Source organism: Saccostrea echinata, unplaced genomic scaffold (genome assembly GCF_033153115.1).
Source record: "Saccostrea echinata isolate AGI-Se365-2 ecotype Australia unplaced genomic scaffold, CSIRO_AGI_Sech_v1 ptg000038l, whole genome shotgun sequence".
NCBI lineage: Eukaryota > Metazoa > Mollusca > Bivalvia > Ostreida > Ostreidae > Saccostrea > Saccostrea echinata.
The window spans coordinates 1,235,067-1,258,907 of record NW_026889787.1 but is presented as its reverse complement, the minus strand read 5'-3'; the positions used below and the strand labels follow the sequence as shown (position 1 = coordinate 1,258,907).

Here is a 23,841-nt window from a genome sequence, read left to right as displayed (position 1 = left end):
CTTGTTGATGCATTTGCACGCTTTATAGAACACTTCAAACTTGTGATATGAGAAAAAATCATAAATTTTCGGAAAATAAACTACGACATGCTCTCCTCTTATTTGCTGGCAAAATACGTAAAGATTATAGACCATTGTTACCTTCTTATCAAATTAGATAAAGTATGTAAGTCACAGTCGAGAATCAATTGATATTGTGTTCCAAAGAACAGAGTCAAACGCACGTTAAAAAATATCAACATTTTTTCTAACTTCCCGGCGCACGTTTGGTGTAATATTTACACGCAGTTTCTATTTATTGTTTTAAATATTGATTTCTTAAATTATGACTAAATAATGATTTCTTTTAATCACAAATTTAGACAATTCTGTGTGCTGCTATTTTCTAAGCATCTTCATCCGTAAATATATTTTTCTTAAAGTTTTCTTTAAAAATATTAGAAAATACGATTTTAAATGCTCCTGTAATTTTTGTATTCTACAAACGCTATCTTTTATTTTGATAATAATGGAATTACACTTCAGGTTGTAATAAATCCAGTGTTAAAAATCAATCCTGGGTCACCAATCAAACAAAAGATCCAAAGTGACTGACATCAGAAGGTGTTATCACACGCCGCGTCGGGCGGAGCTTAATATGCAAATCACAACGTAGATATCCAGTTTCCTCCTTATATTTGCATACGTTATAAAGTAAATTTTATCTCTCTTTCACAAGACTTTTAAAAAACACTCGTCAAAGATTCACATCGAAAGAGAAAGGAAAAAATAAGAAACACTTCGAATATTCCAAATTCATTCGAAAATTGGACACAGAAATAATATATTTGTCCATATGTTAGATGGTGACTGTTAGAAGCTTCTGAGCCAACTACGAGAGATCGGAGGGTCCCTGAGACGAAATATAAACTCTTATGCGTGCTTAATCGCGAGTCTGTGACACGATTTGCGGGAGTTTCATTTACACTTCTTCGGGAGCTGAAAGCACGTTCCTGTGTGTATATTCCTGGGTTTGAACAATAACTTCACGGTTTGAGCATTACCAATAGACTCTTAACTGTGCGTGATTTTTCCGTTTAATCCGTAAGCCGGTAATTTTAGTTTCAACTTTTGACTTTTTCTTTGGGAACCAATACCAAAATCATGACGTAAAATTAATTTCGAGGATTTCCTGTGTCACGTGGTTTTCTGCAGAGATGCAACCCTTTTTCGGTAAGATTTGGAAATTAGTACCAGATTAAAGTTAGAAAATTTATTTAAAATCTTTCTTTACTCTGCAATGTATTGATATTATCTGAAAATGATTTTTCTTTACATGGTAAATATTTAATCAAACCCTGTATTTAAACATGAACTAAAACCCGCACTCCCGGACGTTGCTGAGACTAAGCAGGGTGGCCCAATTAATGACATTTTCGAGGAAGTGTCATTGAAATTTCTCATCTCACAGGAAGCTTTGAAAAAATTAAATGTTTCAAAATATTAATTTCATTTCTGTTTTCTTTGGTTTTCCTGTTGCATTAGGTACTACAAGTAAAATTGTAAATTATATTTTAGTTTTAATCATCATCAAAAGTGTTGAAATAGTTAACTGTATGTGTAAGTATAAAGACCAAATTCAATAATTCTTATTCCTTTAAAACTATTTTCATAACTATGAAATTGAAAAAAAAAACCAAAACCAAAAAAAAAAAAAAAAAAGTAAGAGAATCAAAGCTCTCTCTCTCTCTCTCTCTCTCTCTCTCTCTCTCCAATTTTCTATTTTAAAAAGAATCCATCTACATCTTTCAGAAAATATTCCACTTGAAGAGACACATTTCTTCTTTTACATACATCTTAAACCACACACACCTGGTCTCGGATAGACCGATACACGTGATTTGGTCCATTTTGTTAAAGTGAGAAAAAATTTGACATACAATGCTTTTAATTATTCTATCACGGGGTAAACCAAGATTCAATCTTCTCCTGTCTTTTCTGTTAAAGAAATTTCAAACAGTTTTTCCTCTGTAGAAGATTGTATTTTCAATTGGTCATCCCCCCTTTAAAAAAAAAAAAAAAAAAAAAGTGATTCGTTTTATTAAACAATTTTAGTGATGTTTCCTTAATTTGAATTTCAAGTACATGCACTTCAAGGTATTCCCTAGACCAAAGAAAATTAGTCATTTTAAAGTTGTACACATTTTGGGATGCATGTAACTATAGGGTAAATTATTGCATATGTAATCGTCTTTTGTACAATATGAATAAATTCAAGCTTTAAAAAATCTAAAATGAAAAATAAACTTCGGACAAAGAAAATAATGGATTTTGCGTTCTTTAGGTGAGTGTAAAATTTGAGGGTGAAAAGCTAAATTTTTAATTTATGAAATCACATTCGCTCTTTAATAATCCATAATGGAATACTCTTGCAGAATAAAAAAAAAATCCATGTACAGTAAACAAAAAAAATTGACGCGTTTACCAATTATTCATTTATGTACCGGAAAGGGGACACTATCAAAATTGCTTCTTAATAGGGAAATATAAATCACAAGAAATTTCCTTCCAATTAAATTCTTCATAAATAAATTCCTCTTATTTATATGAGCAGTATAAAGAATCTCTTAACCCGTTAATCTTCACAAGAACTCTTATCAGACGGTACTTGTGTTCGAAACCTTCTACACAATGTTTATCGTGTTATAATTTTGGACTCTTAGATAAAGAGGGGTGAAACTTATTGTAGAATTATTAACCCTAGTGTATAGGTCACCTCAATAAATGATAACCCAACATAAACACTGCTCGGAGACCAATCTTATTAAAACCGGCTTTCTCTGATCCGCAAAAACCCGTCAGGATTCCGGAATTCGGTTTCCTCTTTCAAGAAACGATGAAAAATTAATTACTAATAAAATGATGGACCTTAACTCTTTCTCTCATTTATCAGACGATCTTTACTTCAATCCCAATATTTCACGCGCATTATTGAAGAGAATTAGTGTTTATTTATGCATGTAGCGACGCACGTGCATCGGGGAATTTACTGATAACGTTGTGTGTATTAAGTGTCTGTACCTAAAACAAAGCGTGTCAATTGTTCATTATCGTACCTTGATATTTAATTCATGATTGTTTATTCACAAGCTAATAGACAGTTCTTAAATTATACAATATTTGTACATTTAAAGAATTCTTCTTCTTTTTTCTTTTTAAATTAATCATAATTGAAACCGATAATAGAGTGGTATATTTCAAAGACAAAAGTTTAATTCAAATTTTTGAAAGTACTACATTTTTTTCTCCCGTTAACAGGACAGTGATGTATTTATGCATTCCTCCTCTGGAATTTATTTATTAGATAAATACAATGTTTATAAGGATCACAGAAATATAAGAAAATATTTTCTATAATGTCTGTCTATCTTCTATTTTTACATTTTGCATTCATTTGTTATCCAACACGAATTTTATGTGATTGTAAAATATGCCGAAAATAATCAACCATAATTTGATAAACTTTCCCAGTAGAAATACAGACAGAAGCAAAGAGATTTCGAATATAAAAGGGCAATAAATGATAGATATCAAAAAATCTGTGACAAGTCGTACAGAGGTTATCTGCGGTCACGAATGACTTGAAGAATGACTGATACAAGATATTTGAAGAGCCACTCTAAAGATCACTTGAAATGAAGGGGACCTCGCGATCGAGGAAACTGTTGTCCAATGTTTGTAATAATAATTGAAATGTATCAGAAATATGCTGTAAATAACAAAGAAAACTGGAAACACTGATCACAAATCCCCCACCCCCCTACCCTGCTCCCCACTCCTTAACCTAAAACATATATATACACACACAATTCTTTTTTTTAATCAAAATTTTATACATGTAGTTAGGTAAATCCAATCATAGACTTATGCATGAGGATAGATGCATGTATTTTAACAAAATTATTGAGGATTTCTTAATTCGCCAATTTTTAATTGATCTATTCCAAAATTGCATTTTCAGTGTAAAAATTTTGATGGCTGGAAAATTTCAGTGAAAATAATAAGTATGCTTCAGTGTTTAAATATCGATATCTTTGAAGTAGTGAATACATAATCCAGCTAGAAATTAAGAGGATGTTCCACGCATTTGGAGGAGAGTGTAGCAAAAACCACCCCCTCCCCTTTCCAAAAAATTCTCATAATGAGGTAGAGGGTTTTAAATTGACGACAAGTTCATGTATGTGAAACTTATTAAAACTCTCCGAAAATGTGTAAACTACCCAGCACTGAGGTAGATAATCTGGTGATTTAATAACAATACCCAAGATCTTAGGAGGGAAAATAATCAACGATTGTGGACACACTGATAATAGCTTTGTCAATGACTTCAAACAGTCCGGCCACTTGAAAGCGAAAATTGATGCACCCGATAGGTCTATTGTTTAGATAAATTTTTACCAGTAAACTGATAGAAATTGAGCTCTCCGGAGATGTTCGGCAACTCATTTGACACTCGGAGCAATAGAGGGATTATTTCTTAAATCAATTTTTTGTCTGGGGCGAGATAAAGAGAGAGAGGAGTTATTTATTGATATGTAAATAGAGCGGTGATTGAAGGTGAGAGGTGAACGTGTACAGAGTTCTCGGTTTTTATGTATATTGGAAAACATCAGTGAATTAAAAAGTGTGATTACTTCAACATATATCATGTTTGTTTGTTTAATTATCCATTTAAATGAATTCGTTTATTTTCTTATATTGAATTATCCGTCTGTCTATACCTCAGATATAAGATGAACGCGAAAGCGGGCTATGAATGAATTAGGTTCACGTACTATAGATGATTGTTGTACAGCTAAAAATAGATCTGAAACATTTTTGATTTTTATAAAATAAGTGTGACTTTCACAAATAGTTTTTTTAATAACAGTGAATATGAAAACACACTACATTTAAGTTTGGACAATAATTCTTGCATTAAACATTTTCCGTGTTTTCTGCCTTTTTTAATGTATCTTCTCTTACACACTGTTCTCTTTACGAGCATGGACTCCCTTTATCATTGATATCCTTAGACTCGTATAAGACACGATTCACCAATGCGAATAATTATTTTGACGGGAAACCCTCTCCCCCCCCCCTACCCCTTTTTGGTTGCATTATGACGTCATGTTTTGTCAGTTTTCTACGAAATGATACAGATTTTCGATGTGCATTGAGTTCTTCAAAATTTTGACACATAAAAAGGGGTATGTTACTGTTATCAAACAGGCAAACAAACAAAGGTATAAAACTGTACATTCCGCACAGCATTGATTTAAAATAAATAGTTAATTTTATATTTCATTATTTGAACTTATCAACTCTAACATAGATTTATTCTTTTGGAAGAGAAAAAATTGAATTTTTTTTTTTCAAGTCTCACTATATGTATTACATGAAATTTAAACACTGGCATACTATAATCTATTTTACTTAAAAAAAAAATAGATTGACCATAAAAATGCACATTCCGTGAAATTTATTTAGCTCACTTGCACTAAATAATTAACTACATGTATTGTCTTAAATTTGATTATAATATATACCTAAATCCACTCTCTTCTACTCAACAAGATTTTTTTTTCTTTTTATTTGTAATACATGTAACGATTAGAAATAATCAGTAGTATAAAAATCTAAAGGTTACATTACACACTGTACAAACGTTTAATGAGAGTAAATATGATTTAGAAGCTCTATGCCTATAATTTACTACACATGTTTCGACATTTGTGAATTCAAAAATTACGCAATTTGAGACTTTTTATTTTTTCCTCTGTTGTTTTAGTTGTTTTGAAATCACATTTTTGAATTGACTTGAACATTTGACTCTATGGTCATAAAAAAATGTATATATATTTACGTTTAAATTTAGACGGATAGAATTTGTACATATGTACATTTCTCTATGTAACTGAACTGCTTATGAAATGTGTGCACATGTATATATAGGATTCCTGAATTAAATTTGATTAAGTTGATAAATTGTTTACATTAACAGTAAAGAAGTCAATTTTTGATTTTTCATTTACAGTTGCCATGATATGAAGTGCAAATCCAAGACGGCCGCCCGAACAAGACGCGAGAAAGAAAACGCCGAGTTCTATGAACTGGCGAAGTTACTTCCCCTTCCGTCCGCCATTACTAGTCAGCTGGACAAGGCGTCCATCATACGGCTATGTACCAGCTATCTCAAAATGAGGACGGTCTTCCCCGACGGTAAGCACTTAATATTTGTTGCCATTTCTGGTGTATAAGAAAACTAAGACTATATTTTATATTTACACCCCTCCCCTCCCCCCCCCCCAATACAAACAAACAAATAAAATTAAGTTAAAAAAAAAAAAAAAAAAATTCAAAGAATTATCTAATCACCATTGAAAGTTTCATAGTTTGAATTAGAGTCGTTTTGTAAAAGATGTGGAGATAATATGTGGATTCAAAAACGAAAGTAGGTCAAATGTTCCAACCGGAAGTGTTGACATCAAAAATTTGAAAAAAAAAAAAAAATCTATTCAGCAACGGTTTTGTTGCTGAAGCGTTTTCTTCCCTTCATATAATGGGTTAATGTTTGATTTTCGAAATGATCTATTTTACGTCCCTTCGAGAACATTTCATTGCTATTGGGACGCCGCCACTGTTTATTCCTTACTTTCTAACCGTAATGTTTAAATGTGAATGAACTCATTTTATGATATCTCTCCAAATATTTTTTTTTTTTCATTTTTTAGTTCATTTTTTTTTTCATTCATTTATTCTTTATTTTTTTTAATTATTGTTTCTATTATATTTTTCATGCAACAAGGGCAAATGTTCTATATTTATGGTTGAAAGTTAATATAAGGAATCGGAATATATAAGTTTTAACAACTTGTTTCCGAATCATGCATGTATTATCTATTGTGTACATATGATGATTTATTTAAATGAAATAAAGTTTAAACTAATTGCCAATGGAGGAATAAAATTTTGGAACTATTCTCAGTATTTAAAGCTATTGAACCGTACGACCCTTTTCCTACAGCCAGAGGGGACCTCGGTTTATATGGACTGGTCTCCAGGTTCCGCAGTTTGATTCGAACTCACAACGTTAAGATCAGCTTCCCCAATCTGCGTTAAATTCATTGAGAATAGCATGTATCAAATTTATCAATAAAACCTTTAATTGTAAAACAAATTTACTTTTAAGAAAATCCTGTGGAAATTGAACTGTTCGTTTGTGGTCTTGGTATAATAACAATTACAGATGCATTCAACCAATGGAGTACAAGTATTAAATTCTAGTCTGTTATATTTATTTGTCTTTGACGTTACATTTTTTTTTTTAAATATAAATGGATGTTATCTTATTACATATATATGAAGAATCAATTCGCTTTCCGAGTACTTTTATTGCAATCAATAATATATGAAATATTCTGTTATAAATATTGATTTAAAAAATCATGACGTGTTTGGATATTGACGGTAGGTACTAAGATAGTCTCTTAAGTAAGTTAAAAAGAAAAATAATGTAGAAATAGCCGCCATAAAACGGGTAATCATTTCAATTCTTCCTGTACGTTCTAGATATCTTGAAACCAAATAAAATTCAAAACAGTACAGTAACATAACACCAACACCATATGGTTTATGCTCTCTTTCAAGTCTTGCTGAAAGTTGAGGCTCCATTCTGAAATTTGGGGAGAATTGAACGAACACATGAAGTAAAAAATGTTTTATCGCGAATTTATCACTAATCAAGCTGAAATATATGAAATACATTGACAATTAAAAGAAAGATTTGATCTTTTACCCTCCACCAATGTAGCTGAAATTTTGTTTAACTGAACAAAATATTTTATCATACTTAATATATAATTACCCCTCATTATAAAATCCTCTCTACAGTATTGAAATTCTGCATTCATTTTAATGATCATACTAACACATATATACATGTATCTGTGCGAAACATTCTTAAAGGACGGGCATAAATGCACAAATGACTATAACTTCTGTTAGGTCTATTCCGAAAATCATCGCCATTGCCAGCACAGATACATCTGCTAACATGCAAAAAGGCGATAAAGCATGCTCGGCAGATTTATCAGATTTCAATAAGAGATTTCTATTTCAGAACTATTTGGACCTCATACATGCCTATAGTTTTGTATATTTATATTTACACTATATAGGTAATAATTGACCAACAGTACAAAATTTATTCACTCAACCTGATAGAAATAGCAGAAGAAATGTAGGTCATTCGGTTTGGTCATCAGGGTCGACTTATATGAACCGACGTTGTTTCTATTAAGGGAAACGTGAACTTGTGAGAGATCAAAAACTTTGTCCGAATAAGGTGTTTTGCAGTCTTACGGATCTTCGTTTGAAAGTTACCCTCTCGATCTATTGTTTTGATGCTGGATACTTTGTCAGAGGGTTTTGTGTGTTTAGTGTGCCCCGGCATCTGTTTATCTACTGAAGCTGTGAACGGCCACGTCGCCCTACAGGTGTGACTTTACGGACATTAGCGTGATCCCAAGATAAGGTTTTAACATACGGACAGTGTCACACAGAGTCAAATGGACACGGGACTTTTTAACCAAAGTCCTGGATCTGACCTAATATATTAAATTATCAGTCTAGATATTGTAAATATTTCGAATTACATTTCATACTTTTTAATGTATCACTCAAATCAAAATCCATTAAAGCTAGAAGATGTCCCCTAAGTCTCCCTAAAATCAGGTCAATTTAAGGCTGTACTTCCAGATAACACAGTACTCTTGTCGATCTACTAATGAAAACACTTTACATTACTCTCTACATTGTAAAACTTATAATGAAACAAGAACAAATTTATTATAACATCATGAAATTATATTTGTAATAAAGAAATGATAGACGTTGAAATGGTCTTATTTTGGGTTGTAGACCCAAATTCAGGCCACCAAAGTAATAAAATATATATTGTTAAATCTGTATACAAATAGGCCTATATGAAAAAAAAAATCAAATCGATTCTGATGACCAGCGTAATTATTCTAATCTGCAATAAGGCCCTACTCCCTCGTTTCTTTACACTCTTTTCCCTTTGCCACTTTTATCATTGTATACATTTATCGGTTGGAACATCTCATATATATTATAGTTAATTTTCTTTGTGTTCAGTAGCACAATCGTATTTGGTAAAACTTTTGTCCAATCCGATTGGTTATCATTAAATAAGTATTCAAGAATTGCAAAGGCAACACTTAATACCTACATGTACATGTATACCTTTTTTTTTTTTTTTTTACCGTGATCGACTATATTTTCTTCTGGGTTTTCTAAAACGACTTTGCAATACATTTATTTTGGGGGTAGGATAATCACAAGCAGTTGAAATCTATTGATACTTATACATGTAGCAAACGAAGCGTTCAACAGAAGATTTTTACAATGAACTTAATTCTAATTCTAGTTTACGATGGCAGGAACGTTCCGGTCATACTGTGCTTATAAAAGGATTGACCAAATGGTAGCCCCGCCTCGAAGTTTTTCTTGTAATTTAAGATCTGAAGATAATTCATCGAGGACTATCTGTCGGCGAGTAAAAATGTGGACTCTTGCTTGCTACTATTGACGTGCCAATTCAATAACGAGCAATAAGTGTTAAGGATTATAGCGGCCCTGTTGTCTTTTTTATTGACATAAGCGGTGTCGACATTTTCCAATAAAGATAGCCTCGCGAACACCTGTGCAGAGATTCCGTACCAAACGTTCTTAAAATGTAAATTAACTTATCTTTCAAACGTTTGTCACAGAAAATAACTGACATTTCATGAATTCTTTATTTATGACAATATGCGAATTCGTTTTTGCTCAAGGTTTCTTAAGAATGACTTTTAGTCACACATGTATACAGTATATACTCAACATTCATCGTTTTCACGGAAAGTAAAATTTTAAAGATAATTACGTATTAATGATAATTATATAGATTTAAAGTTAAATTATTAAAAATGCTTGATTCGACGTTCATTCAACAGAACGTTAGTATCCAAAATATTTTCGTCAGATTCTTAGGGAGGGAAGATGGCAGCACTAATTATTGTTAGTGATATAAATGTAGTCGTCTAAAAGTTTAAGTATAACAAACAACACTCGTCCATCCTCAAGGTAATTTTTAAAACAAAAGAAAACATACATTTGCATACTTATCAACCTTTGGCGACAAAATTAGAATTTTTATCGCCAAACTCATTATATGCGTAGTTTTCGTTCATTTTTATACTCGGATGAAATTTGTTCCAAGCCATTGTAAATAAATTGGTATGGTCCCGGGGTACTAAGTTTAACCCCTCCCATAAATCTCTCACAATTTGTTAAGGTTGGGAACCCCTATTCCTTTGAAGATCTGGAAATTCACAAGGTCTAAAAGTGCAACATAGAAGAAATGTGCCCCCTTGAATTGACCCCAAATAATAATTTTTCAGAAATCAAAAGTTGGGCACTAAATTAAATGATAGCGTGTGTACATTTCTTATCAGGGGCTTGAATATCAAGAGACAAGCGACTTTGTTCTGCCTAATTCAGATGCACGTGTGCATAGTCTTGATATATAATGTACATGTATATAAGGACTTTCATTCATTTTTTTTCAAAGTACATGTAAACTATGGTTTTATAAGCCATAAGCAAACATTGTGTATGATACATGAAAGAAAATGTTGTGGAGAAGAAAAACAAAACAAAACAAAATTAAGTTGCACAAACATACATCTACTAGTTTCTGTGCGCAGCATAGAAAAATTACCCAAAATACATCAACTAGATTTTTTGCCTGTTTCATAGATTTTAGTCACTTTGTTTATGCTATTGATAATAAATTTACTTTTTAAAAAAATATTTTATAATTAAAAAATAGATAGGGCGCTGACAGCGTACGAACTAATAAAAGATGTATCTAAGTATGGTGTACATTTATTTATCTTCATAAAAAATGAATTTTTATGAGCAATTTCAATTGCTTTCTGTCGGATATACATGCACATGCATTACGTCGTACTTTTATTGTGAAAACAGTAAATGTAGCCAAATTCAAAAGTAGATATTCAAAACACAAAAGCATTAAGAGGGCAATAAAAATATTCGTCTTGTTTGTAAATCCAATGTCAGCAATATTATTAATAACCCAAATCCAATGGGATTTGTCGAAATAGGTCTATTAAATGAAATCAATGAAGCTATTTTCTTGTAGTTGACAAACTTTCTTCTTTTCCCCTTATCGTTTAATTCTATGTCGCCTTTGCCTCCTAATCATTCTTTTGTGTTAGTTATCGGAGATTCTCCCTCATTTTATCATCGCTAATCTATCCAAGCATTGCCGAATACTGCTGGCCCTCGACGAAAATTTTTATTAAAATGGACCCCCAACCCGTTAACAAATTGAGAAGGAATAGTGGGCCTCGATTAGATAAATCTGCTTTTCCTTATTCACGCTATTTATTCCAAGGTGTCAGAAGTTTACACAAGGATTCCAATCCAAGTTTGCTTTCGACACCTGGAGAATATGTTCACGTGTGTCAAGGTGCGAGGAAAAAAAAACGTCTACCCCGGCGATTCGGAACATTGATCGCGACTCTAGGACACGGGGTATTCCGAAAGGATTGTCAAATTGTGCGATAACTATTTCCTTTAATTTCCGTTCTTCTCCGGATAGAACGGACAGGTGCGCTTGAAAAATAGCTATTGATGTTAAGAGATACAAAAACTCGATGTTTCTGCTCCGTCCCCATCTTGTTTATGATTGGAGTCAAACACACAAGTTTGGAATTTAAGGTGGTCATCGCCACTTTTGATTATGAAATGCACTTCTAGTCAAAAGAATTTATCGAAGTATCATGGATTAATACCCGCTGTCACAGAAGTGATTGAGGAATTTAATAATAAATTATTTATTAGATACGGAAAAAACTAAAAGATATCGAGCAATAGTTTGACATATTGTCATTTAACCTTATTTTATAGAAAACAATTATGCCTGTAAAAGGGAACAAGGAAAATATTAACTCTGAGAGTTTTAGTATTTCATGAACACGAACTTGCATAAATGAGTCGAAAGCGTATTGGATAACATAAACAATAAATTTACAGGTTATGTTTGTCGACAGCCATATGGAAAACTTATTATCTTTTAATTTTTTTTCAGAAGAAAATATTATGGCTTTTAGAAAATATATCCTTCTTTTCATAAAATATCCCATAATATTTAGGAGAAAAATCAACTGATTTCTAATGTCAAGATTATTAAAAACCAAAATTTTGAATATACAATGTACATGTACATCTAATGATTATACATATATTAACAGTAAAATTCTATCATTCTAAATCAAGTTAATACGCTTTATTTCTTGTTTGACCCAACGAAAAAAAAAAGATTGTTAAACTATTTGAATTTAATTAAAAAATTAAAAATATACCAAGGCCTCCTGAGACCCCATTTCTGACAGACTGTCGTGAAACCCGATCTCCATTTAAAGTAAAAAATGTTGATAGTTCGTTGACATAATGTTTACTTTTACCTTTAAAACCCGACACAAAAGTTTGATCGTTAATGCAGGGTATAGTTGTCAGTCTGTCGAGATTTTCATCGAATAACAGTATTGATATTTTCTTCGTTTATTCGTTATCTTTTGTTACGAGTATATCATGCAAAACATTGCCATGGATTAATTAAAAAAAAGATGTAAATCTACACGTACGAAAAATACAATACAGATGAAAATTATTTGTATTTGTTGATTAATTGTTGATTAAAAAAAATAAATATCATCCTAGGCCTCTCTTTTCACTAGCATAAAGTATTTTAGGTTTTGGGTAATACTACATGTATACTTACCTCTATATTTTATATTCTCAAAAAACTACCCCTGGTTAGTTTCATTTTTATGAAAAAAGAACCAACTTTTGAGACAATGCGCTTTCTTTTAGAGAGTGATTTCACATTTATTATAAAGAAAATGATTGTGCGATCGTATTCGTAGATACTTATATCAGTTGAGAAAATAGATTAAAATCGAGAATATATTCAGTGAAAGCCAGAATCGTCGCTATGAAAGCTGCTATAAATTAAATCATATCTTCATTTTCCTTTCACTTCATGGTGTAGAAAAAAAAAAAAGAAATTCAAATATTTGATTATTGAAGAATTCTCAGCAAACACAGAAGTTTATAAGGTGTAGTTATTGCAGGGTGCCTAGACCTACAGCGATGAACCCAAAGTCGCTGGTCTATTTTGACGGAGTTCGCTATAAAACGTCTAAACACTCGCTATTGACATTGAATAATAATATAAATATTGAACTTGCGAATCCTTTTATAGATGGTATTTAATCTCCGGAATCTGCCCGTTCAACGTTTCCGGTTTCTGTGTTTGCATTGCCTCTTCTGTCTGTACAGTGAAAATTGAAAGCATTATACAAAAAGTGACAGTTTGAATTTAATAAGCTTTAAAAAATATCAGGTTTAATTCTTTTTTGAGTCTGTTTAATTTACAATTTTAGAATTATTTTTGAATTGTTCAATTTTCTGGTTAATTTCTATAAAATATTTCGTAATACATGTAACTGATTTATGACAAAAGTCAGTGTACAATTACTGATCTAAATGAGAAAATAAAAAATTAAACTTTTTCATTCAAAAACTTCTTTAAAAGAAGTTAGGAGTATGGTTAAAAATACAAGTAGGAATAATACATGTATTGCAATCTTTGTACAAAGATATGTGTAGAATGTTATTTTTTCCGTAGGTTAGAAAAATGGGAAAAAAGAGAAAAATTGCTCTTGCTCTGTATTTCTGCAGCATTGTATTAGTAAATTCCTGATAAATCAAATCCAGTTTACAAGAAAAGATCCACTATCATCTAAAACCACCGTTTGTTCTACAAATCGACAACCTTCAATTACCATCCAGGACCTAATAACGATTTAACCATTTGTCGTATTTACCCTGCTGTGATATCGGGACCCCAAGGGAGTTTTGGTAAAGAACCAATATGTTCCGATGAGTACATTTCGTTCACATCGCGCGGTGAAATCGTGTGTCGTCTGCTGAACGATGAAGCTCAATTGGACATTCACAATTAATTGAAAACTTTAACCGAGGCATAGGTTGTCTGGAGATTGATTAAATTCCTCATTAAAACACCAATGCCATGACTTGAGCTTAATTTAAATACTTCTACATTTGTCCACAAAAGAATGTTTTATCATTTAATTGGCGAGTGGAAGTTAAAATGAATGTGATGAATAAACCTGAATACTAGCATCGAATATCTTCTAAACATTTTTTTTTTGGGGGGGGGGGGGACTGGAAAACTCCTTATCGTAACGTAAAATACTTGGGTTTGATAAACTTCTCAACATAATAATTACATTGCTCACATATAAAGTCTCAAACCGATTTCTCAAAGCAACTTAAAAAAAAAAATTCATTCATACATGCATGCATGCAACAGAGAATTTGTCTATTTAAAAAAAAAATGTGTATAGTTTTTTTTTTCCTTTTTCAGGACTAGGGGATGGTTGGGGTCAAAGGTCACCGCCAAGAACCTTGCTGGAAAAGGAACTTGGATCACACCTTCTCCAGGTAATCTCTCTCTCTCTCTCTCTCTCTCTCTCTCTCTCTCAGATATCGTGTTACGTGAAATCAGACTGATTACCATAAATGTCAATGTATCATTTATCTATGGTACAGCAGATCGAACTTCAGCCCTTGATTACCATGCAAATTTTCTGTTTTCTATTCCGGATCATGCTTTGCTTCTAGTTTAGGGAGTTTTGTTTTTATATATTCACTATTCGGGTACCCTTACCCTAGATTCATATTATGTTATGCAACTGAAAGTTGAATTAACGGCACTTCGTTGAAATCTATTGTAATATGTTGGAAATTAATGCGCATATGATTAGCATATGATGAACTGTAGGAGAAATTTATATAATTGTTGATTTTGTACGTAAGGTCTTGGTTAGTTAGATGTTGTTAACCCAGTTCTTTTCTGATAAGAAATTTCATGTTATTTCAAAGAAGAACCACAAGATTTGATAATAGTATAGGACTGTTAAGCATAGAGAGCGCAAAGTAAACGCAATGGCACAAATATGAACTTAGATAAATAATGTCCAGTTGTATAAAATCCTTTCTTGGGTCGACAAACCACTTGTAAAAAATAGGTAGTATCAGTCTCGTGCAAATCTCGGGAGTTCGTGAGTATGAATATATTTACTTCCTGTGTGACAATCCTGCGTCAGTGACAGTGGCCTGCAACTGGAAGATAAGATACAGTTGTCAATTTTGTTTTTTCTAGTTAAAATCTGGCTGCATCAGACTAAATATTTCCAGAAAACTTTAAAAAAAAATCGTTTTGTTATTTGACATGGATATATCATAGAGATTTCTAAAGAAAAAAAATCACAATAATATTAATTTATTCATTTATCAACTTATTTATTTTATTTATTTAATTCAATTATTATTATATATTATTTTTTATTAGTATAAAATTATTTGCTTAAAATATGTTCCCACCTAGAGCGTTATATCAATTATACTTTGAGCTCGTCACCTGTTGTAAATTTTGAATTTAACAGGTGGAGATAAATAATACATTTAAAAAATAATAAATTATCATGCTAAAAATGTGAACTTACCTCCAATTAGTAATTTCAAAAGTAACAACATTTAGAAAGTCCTTAAATTATAAAATGGTTTTGAATTCCTCTTAAATTTACTGTGATTTTTCTAAATATGTATTGGATTTTTTAAACATAATTTATCATTTAGAAAGAAACAGTTTTTAAATGCAAACTATTATTACAAATTTTAAAATATAAGAGAAGTGTTCTTATTTATTTTGAAGAAAGCTATGGCGTAAACTGATTTTATCCCCAGCAGTAGCCGCTGTGTGCGGATACAGTGGTGACAAGCGGCTCACATCGCTAATTATAATCCTGTCTGGCAGCTCGAGCTTCTCGCTATCGCTAAGAACCGAGAAAAAGCTACTTTTAATTACATCTTATCCTCGCCTTTTTGCAGAAAAACAGATAAAAGAACAAGAAAGTGAATTTACGTGTTAGCCAATTACTTCACTGATTGTTATTCACTGCGAGGCTGTTTTCCTGTCAAATGGAGACTTCCTATTTAATGCGAAATTGATTTTGTTAAGGATCCACATTCGATATAAAAAGACGTTAATGCGTTATCTTTTATGATAAAACGCTTATAATATGGCCTCGTTGGAACCAGACCAGAAGAAAGCAATTAAAACAGAAACGTGCGAGTCCGCTTATGCACTCGGGGTTATTTGAACAATTCTTGAGTGGTTATTGTAGCGCCAAGTGTCCACCGAAGACAAAAAAATCTGATTGTGAATCAATGTCAAATAAAGAACCAAGTCGATGCTTGAAGACTTAATTTGTGACAAAAAACCTGAGAAAATATAGGCCTTTGACTCCTTGTTATTGAGTTTAATGATGCAAAATATAAAGTCAATAGTTATTAGGCCGTGTATATTGCAATTTTATAAGGAGTTCAGTGTTTTCAGTTTGTGCTTATCGATGTTATTTTTATTTAGTAATTTTAACTAGAAGTATTTAAGTTTACATGTACACACCATGGACAGAAAACTTTTCTTAAGAACCAAAGTTTAGGTTCCGAACATGAAAGTTATTTTTAATATTATCTATGTACATGTACAATGTACCATATATGTAACCAGTGAGCTTATAAGATATATTGCACATTAATTTATTAAAATTGTTCCGTAAAAAATATAATGAAAATTAATTATTTTAATGACGTGTTTCTGGAATTAAGATGCTTTAACTGTATATTAATTATTATAAGCATTTAGGAAAATTGTTGAATAGAAAAACCTTATTTTCTTCCTACACGGATTTACTTGTGTGATTCAATACTCCTATAATTCGTTTGATGACGTAAACCTGAAATATACATTAAAAAAATTATATAGAATTAACCTATCTTTTCATTAATAAATTTCAGATCTCTTGGTAAATACGTGGCTTGATAAAAGTTGAAATCATACACATAACTTATATTTTACTACATCAAATTGATTGACATACAAAGATTACCAAGCATTATTTTAGTACATGCAATACTTTTAATAGTAAATAATTAAGATTTCTTTTTTTTTTCAGACACTAGATGGCTTCATATTCGTTGTTGCTCCAGACGGGAAAATTATGTACATATCCGAAACTGCATCCGTCCACTTGGGATTGTCACAGGTAAAGATCAAGTTTTATATACAATTGGTTTTTAATAAATAAAATAAATTTATTGTTTTTAAATTTATCGTTTGCACCTACTAGAGTCCATAAGGTTATTATTTACAGATATTGTAAATATATGTCGCTAACTAGAGAATTTCTAATCACCAATTCACTGAGAATTCTTCTCGGACATTTCTCATCGAGTAACAATGAAATTAACTATAAAGTAATTTCGGCATCTTGTTATTATCAGGACAAAAATGAAATATACATCAATACAGTCTTTTTTTTGCGATGTCTATTACTATTCCCCAAAGTAAATGCACTCCCTTATAGGAAACATGGTCCCCTCTCCCAATAATCTTGCCGATATATATATACAAGTAGTGTACTATAGAAAATAAACTACAATAAGTTTGTGCGCTTAAGAATTACGTCAGATGGCACTACAAATCTGTTAAAGTTAATCAAAATTATTAAATAAGGTATGTTATCCGTATAAAGAGGAATGTTTCTGTAAAATATATTTTTATTACTCTCCCTTATGAACTTTTCCCCTTTTTCTCGTCTGTAGTTCCCATGGTTCCATCGCTTAGCTTTACATTTGATAGTGATTTGATCAGCGAAGCATGGGTATCACTCATTTGCCTATAGTTCAAGCGCAAAGGTTATTGAAATACAATCTGAAAACCATACACTCAAGGAAGACGTACCCACATCTATCACATTGAGTGACTTAAACATATATTTTATTATCACCTAATTTTACATATGAGTCTGGGCAAAACTTCAAAAAACTTGATACGTCCTTTCCCTAGAAGTGAATTATAACATTTTTACACATATGGGTTAATTTAAAAAAAAAAATAGTACCAAAAAAAATCACAAAAGAGGATAAAATATTTTATAGGATACATATATCATAAAACACACAAATTAAATGGAATTCACTAAAATTAATTATTGCATTAATCAAAATGACCTGACTTTTTGATAAATATTTGTATAATTTATATCTCAATATCAGTTACAGATTTATCTCCCCGGAGTAAAGTATGACTATCAACAGCATGTAATTTCTCCATTGGCAAAAAATTGTTGAAAAAGTATAAATTTCTGGCTTATATTTACGTATATTTTTGGCATGAGAAGAAATTATGCATGATAAAGAATTTTTCAACAAATTTTTGCGAAGGAGTAAATTATACATACCATTGACATAGAGCAGTGTCTAGAAGAGATCTATACCATACCTGATTAATAAATTTAAAGAGTAGAAAGTGAAATATGACTTTGAACTTGTAAAATCAATGCGACTTGGAAGGATAAATACATGTTATCTAATACGTTCATGTACACTCTGTGAAATCAGCATGCCAAGCCTTGACCCTATATTTGTATGTTGCTTGCATTTGATGGTATTACAATTACAGATCGAGTTAACCGGAAGTAGTATATTTGAATACATACACCCCTCAGACCACGAAGAAATGACCGCTGTCCTAACTTATAATCCGACCTATTCAACTTCCGGTGTAGCAGGTAAACACAACACCATACACGCATTAACCAGAAGTCCTCTTGTTTTCAGCCGACCAAAGTTTCAGCATCGAATAAAGTGTGCTCATCGTGTAAGGAAACAAAATGGCGCCATCCAGATGCAAAGCATATCATAATTAAAAGATATATACTTCCCTTCAAAAAATATAATTTTGGCAAATATATTTAATGTTGCAAAAATAAAAATCGCTTATTTTGTATTCCGACACGATGTTGCGCACGATAGAAGTAGTAACGGAAGAGGAAGTCGAAAGGGTCTATGCAATATACAGTTGTTCCGGAAATGTACAGAGTTTTATGTTCTTCTAGGTAGAACTGACAGGAAACAGTATTTATGAGTATGTACATCCGGCAGATCATGATGAAATGACTGCGGTGCTCAATTATCACTCCTCCCCTTATCCATGCTGTTATAAAGGTAAATCTCTGAGACCAGCGACCGACAGAAATCAGAAACTCACACAGAAAAATTGAAACAAAGATAGGGCATTTCTTACGATAGTTTGGACTTTCTTGGGCTGCTGAAAAAAAATGACGTAAGACTATTAATAACGTTTTCGAAGATAGAAAATTCTGTAATGCATGCACTGACTTGACTCTGTGTGAAATTTCGACTTTCCAGTTTTATGTCATGTTCTAAATTTTGTATTTACTCCCACCCGGTAAATTCAAAATTTAGAACGTGACAGTTAACATAAATGTACTGCGCACTACGTTACAGTCACATGTTTGGCCGATAAAAGTCCAAAGTATTGTGAAAAAATGTAATATTAATTCCTTTGATCACAAATTGCACAATACATAGCAGAGAAATCTTTTTAAAGAATTGAATGATGTACCTTAGAAAATCGTATTGAAAACTAATTATTGTTAATTTGTTATTCCACACACCCCTTAGAGCATGATATGCAATCATGGTTGAATATTTTGTTAATGATTTATTCTACTAACTCAGTTTATAAATATCAATAAGTAAGACCAGAAAAAAGGTATTAACTGAATTTTATTCTCTACTTTTTGTGACACAGAATGAATGGAATATCTATATTAATATTAACTATGCTTAGAATTCTATGGCAAGAATTCTACTTTTGGAAAAGGATATTTAAGAACTTCTCTTTTTGATTTTTTTTTTAATTATTTATTATTTTCAAAACATATCTGAAAATAATTATCAATTTATAACTTTTATGGAACATTCACTTTGCAAGTATTTAAACATCGTTCCGGTATTAAGTAAAGTAGTGATACGGAAAATAAAATTACATAATTGTGCCTATAATAAGAATTGTTTCCTTCCAGAATTTGAAATAGAACGGTCCTTTTTCATTCGCATGAAGTGTGTACTTGCCAAAAGGAATGCGGGTCTTACTTCCGGTGGATACAAGGTAAATCCAGTTCAATAAATCCTCATCTCTTCAACCCCCTCCCTTCACTTCGTCACCATGAACATAATCAGGACACATCGTTTCTGTACATGTATAAGCTAAAAACCATACCAAATTTTTTCATGCATTCTTCTAATGACCTACATAGGTTAAATATCATACATGTACAGATGATTTTTTTTTTTTTGGAAAATCTCTTTGTCCAATAATAATATTTATAAATCTAATGAATGCAATTTTTTTTCTTATGTATCATAGGTTATTCACTGCGGGGGGTATTTAAAAATCAAACAATACAACATGGAGATGTCTCCTTACGAGGGATGTCAACAAAATGTCGGACTAGTCGCCATTGGCCATTCACTTCCGCCAAGTGCCATAACGGAAATGAAGATGTTCAATAACATGTTCATGTTCCGTGCAAGCCTCGATTTGAAACTCATTTTTCTGGATGCAAGGTAAATATACATTATTTAAATCATAACATATGATTTTAGATTCATCAAAAGTCATACATAAAGGTAGACTAGTGCTATTAAATTATAGTTTAAATGTTAAAAATATGGAAATATGGCAACAAAACAAGCTTGGTAAAAACAAATAAATCTTGCTTATTTCAGTAAATATCTTTTGTTATTTTCTAATAAAAATGATTTTTCCCTTAAGTATTCAAAAATATTGAATAGAATACATAACATTCTTTGATTGGTTGTTGTTTGACAGGGTCGCTCAGCTGACTGGATATGAGCCCCAGGATCTGATAGAGAGGACCCTGTATCAGTACATCCATGCCTGTGATATTCTACACATGAGATTTGCTCATCACACACGTAAGTCAGCAGAGACATATAGTATCCTAATGCTATTAACTTACCAGTAATATTTAATGATCTTCAATGTGCTCGGGACAAACAATAAAACGTTCATGAGTAAGGTTGACATTTTAAAATATGGGAATCCAAAAAAAAAAGGAAAATTGAGGGGTGTTTATTTTTCAGTAGAAATAATTAGATTTTCCTCCTCTATATCAATCCATTAGATAGTTATATTTTTTAAAATTAATCTGCCTCGGGTTAACAGTGGATAAGGATCTCCCCCCCCCCCCCCCCCCCGCAAAAAAGATGTTCGAATGACTTCGTGTATGAAGTTGTTGTTCATTTTACTTTTTTAGGCTTGTCAATACCTTTTTAATCTGTAGTTAATTAAATGTTCTGAATTACTGATAGATTCAATTTCATTTTTGATCATAACATTGTCTTTGCAAAATTTTCAAATGGTTTTCAAAATGCGATGTAATTTGTGTAAGAGTACCAGAGATCATAGGTTATTCATCATAAACAACACTAAATTCTGATTGACAGTCTTTATATTGCTTGGTAATCGGAAAAGTCAACAACTAGAGAGCGAGAACTATTTTGACTAAGAATATAAGCAAATACGACCTGCCATTTTGATTTTGTTTAATTTCCATAAATTCAATGTCTTGAGTTATTATTATAAGAGTGGTAGCATGTCCTTTCAAGGAGCACGCACAAGCTCAATGGCCATATGGTGGTGTGCGATGACACCTGTCGGGCTCGGTATTCTGAGAAATAAGCGCTCTTGGAATATCGACTCCGATATTGTATACTTGGACCTTGGATATTTCTGCGTTGAAAAGAATTTTGTAATTTATTGATATTCGCCAAAAATAAAAAAAAATAAAAATAGATGTTACTTCATCGCGCCAATTTATTTTACACCAACAAGATTGATTTACATGTATTGTTTCAAGTTCTTTGTATCATCAATCTATACTGCAAATGAAACCCTTTGTGACGACGCCTTTTCTTTTAGTTTTGTTAAAAGGTCAAGTCACCACTAAGTATTATCGTTTCCTGGCCAAGGATGGCGGATGGGTCTGGATACAAAGCTACGCTACAATAGTTCACAACAGCAGATCATCTCGCCCACACTGTATAGTGAGCGTGAACTACGTTTTAAGGTAAGTATTACAAAAAAAAAAGAAAAATACGGTCCATTATTATTAATATGTTTTATTTGTAAGTGTTATTGACAAAGGCATTCGATCGTTTGATTTTCTTCACCTTACTGGCATATTGCATTCATTTCTTGCAGTGAAGTTCAAGCAAGAGGTCTTCAGATCCAGTTAGAACAAACTGTCCAGAAAGAGCTTTCGCCATTCTCTACCCTTCCAGGTAGATCTCCGGGAAAGTCAAGATCGGCTAAGTCAAAACATCGACGATCACCATACTCACAGAATACAAGCAACCAGGAATTTCCTTCTGAATTTGAGTTGGTTCCTGAAATGGCCAACACTGACTATTGTCATATAATACAGCCAAATCCACATTACGAGGACCCTATGGGGAAGTTTGAGCCTCTCTATGGGCATGCGTTTCCAGGCGTCTTCCACCCTGATTACTTTCCTCATCCATCATATCATCCGCAAACTCAGTCTTTTGCAGACGATCGACTTCATTGTAAACTTGAAGCAGAAAAGTATTTTCCATATAAGAACATGGATCATCTTTCATCATGTATGAATTCATCTAGTCCCAAGTTAACTCATTTAGATACGTCAACTGAAAGCAGGACTAACATTTCACCTCGATTCGAATACAGGTCCGCTGGACCCTGTTCCCGTAGCAGCAGTCGTGATGCTGTATCCGGGTATCCTTATAGCAACCAATCGGAATCTTCCACGTCAGAAATTGACGTAGGTAACGATGACATTGAAAAACGATCCTTATCGTCATCTTTTCAGCAAAATCTTGATACCGGTCAAAACACAATCAAAGAAGAACAATCACCAAAAACTTTCACAGCAACAGACAATCATCCGCACCCACAATCACGTGGAATCCAACAATCTGTTATCATGCGTCACAGAGCGAACATCGTGCCCGACACAGTAGCTGATTCCCAAAAATCAATTCCCCAAAATCAAACCAAATACCCAGATCACGAGGACAGATCTGACCAACATTTTCGTAATCTACAGCAAAATGGACATACTGTTGGGGTGGATCTACATGCGATTCAAGATAGAAATTTCAATGCTCAAGATATTTATTCGCATTGTTTACGTGCTTCCTGTGCTTATGACTCCTACACAAATCAGACGGATTACAGCCAAACCCCGATCCCGACTCCTAAACATTACTCATCCGTTCCTCAGCCTGGATATGCCAGTGTTATTGTGGATACTCAGCAGTACCATTTAGCGAACGGTTATGTGCATTAGATATGTTATGCTAAAACATGAGTTTTTATAGGTTTTGTACATTTTTCTCTCTCAGTAGCTTCCATCTCTGGTGTGAGTATATCAGAGAATTGTGCAACTCTAGGAACGGATTGAAGGGAGGTGATTTAGTCAACTAAATGTCAAAATGTCAAGAACCAAGAAAATACATATGTATTGAAAAATGTTTTAGCGCCTCCTACTCAACCATGGAAATTTATTGTACTTTGCTTGAATTGAATTTTTTGATTGTCATCAAAGAGACTTGATTTTAATCCCCTCCCCCTCCCCACATCGGAAATAAAGGTTTTCTACATGTCTACAAGTATCTAAAAATAAGCTGGTGCAATTCCAATAA

The 23,841-nt window shown here is 32.4% G+C and overlaps 1 protein-coding gene across 2 annotated transcripts; it reads left to right on the top strand.

Annotated features, from left to right (window-relative positions):
• The first annotated feature begins 1,170 nt into the window (after positions 1–1,170).
• LOC133200347 (single-minded homolog 2-like) lies at positions 1,171–23,841 on the top strand. Of its 2 annotated transcripts, XM_061336162.1 has the most exons (10): positions 1,171–1,212; positions 6,056–6,240; positions 14,564–14,640; positions 17,217–17,306; positions 19,161–19,269; positions 20,154–20,239; positions 20,498–20,697; positions 20,963–21,069; positions 22,076–22,223; positions 22,358–23,841. In XM_061336162.1, exons 2-10 carry the CDS (start codon positions 6,066–6,068, stop codon positions 23,484–23,486), a joined length of 2,121 nt encoding a protein of 706 aa, XP_061192146.1. In that variant the 5' UTR covers positions 1,171–1,212; positions 6,056–6,065; the 3' UTR covers positions 23,487–23,841. The 2 variants fall into 2 exon arrangements, with proteins under 2 accessions (XP_061192146.1, XP_061192145.1); XM_061336161.1 differs by lacking the exons at positions 1,171–1,212; positions 6,056–6,240; positions 14,564–14,640; positions 19,161–19,269 and adding an exon at positions 18,725–18,833 and having other exon boundaries at positions 17,215–17,306.

Excerpts from the sequence above, each read along its gene's own strand:
- LOC133200347 (XM_061336162.1), top strand. The coding sequence starts at position 6,066 with ATGAAGTGCAAATCCAAGACGGCCGCCCGAACAAGACGCGAGAAAGAA. Across the intron at positions 6,241-14,563 it reads GAGGACGGTCTTCCCCGACG|GACTAGGGGATGGTTGGGGT; the intron begins GTAAGCACTTAA and ends TTCCTTTTTCAG. Across the intron at positions 20,240-20,497 it reads TTACTTCCGGTGGATACAAG|GTTATTCACTGCGGGGGGTA; the intron begins GTAAATCCAGTT and ends TATGTATCATAG.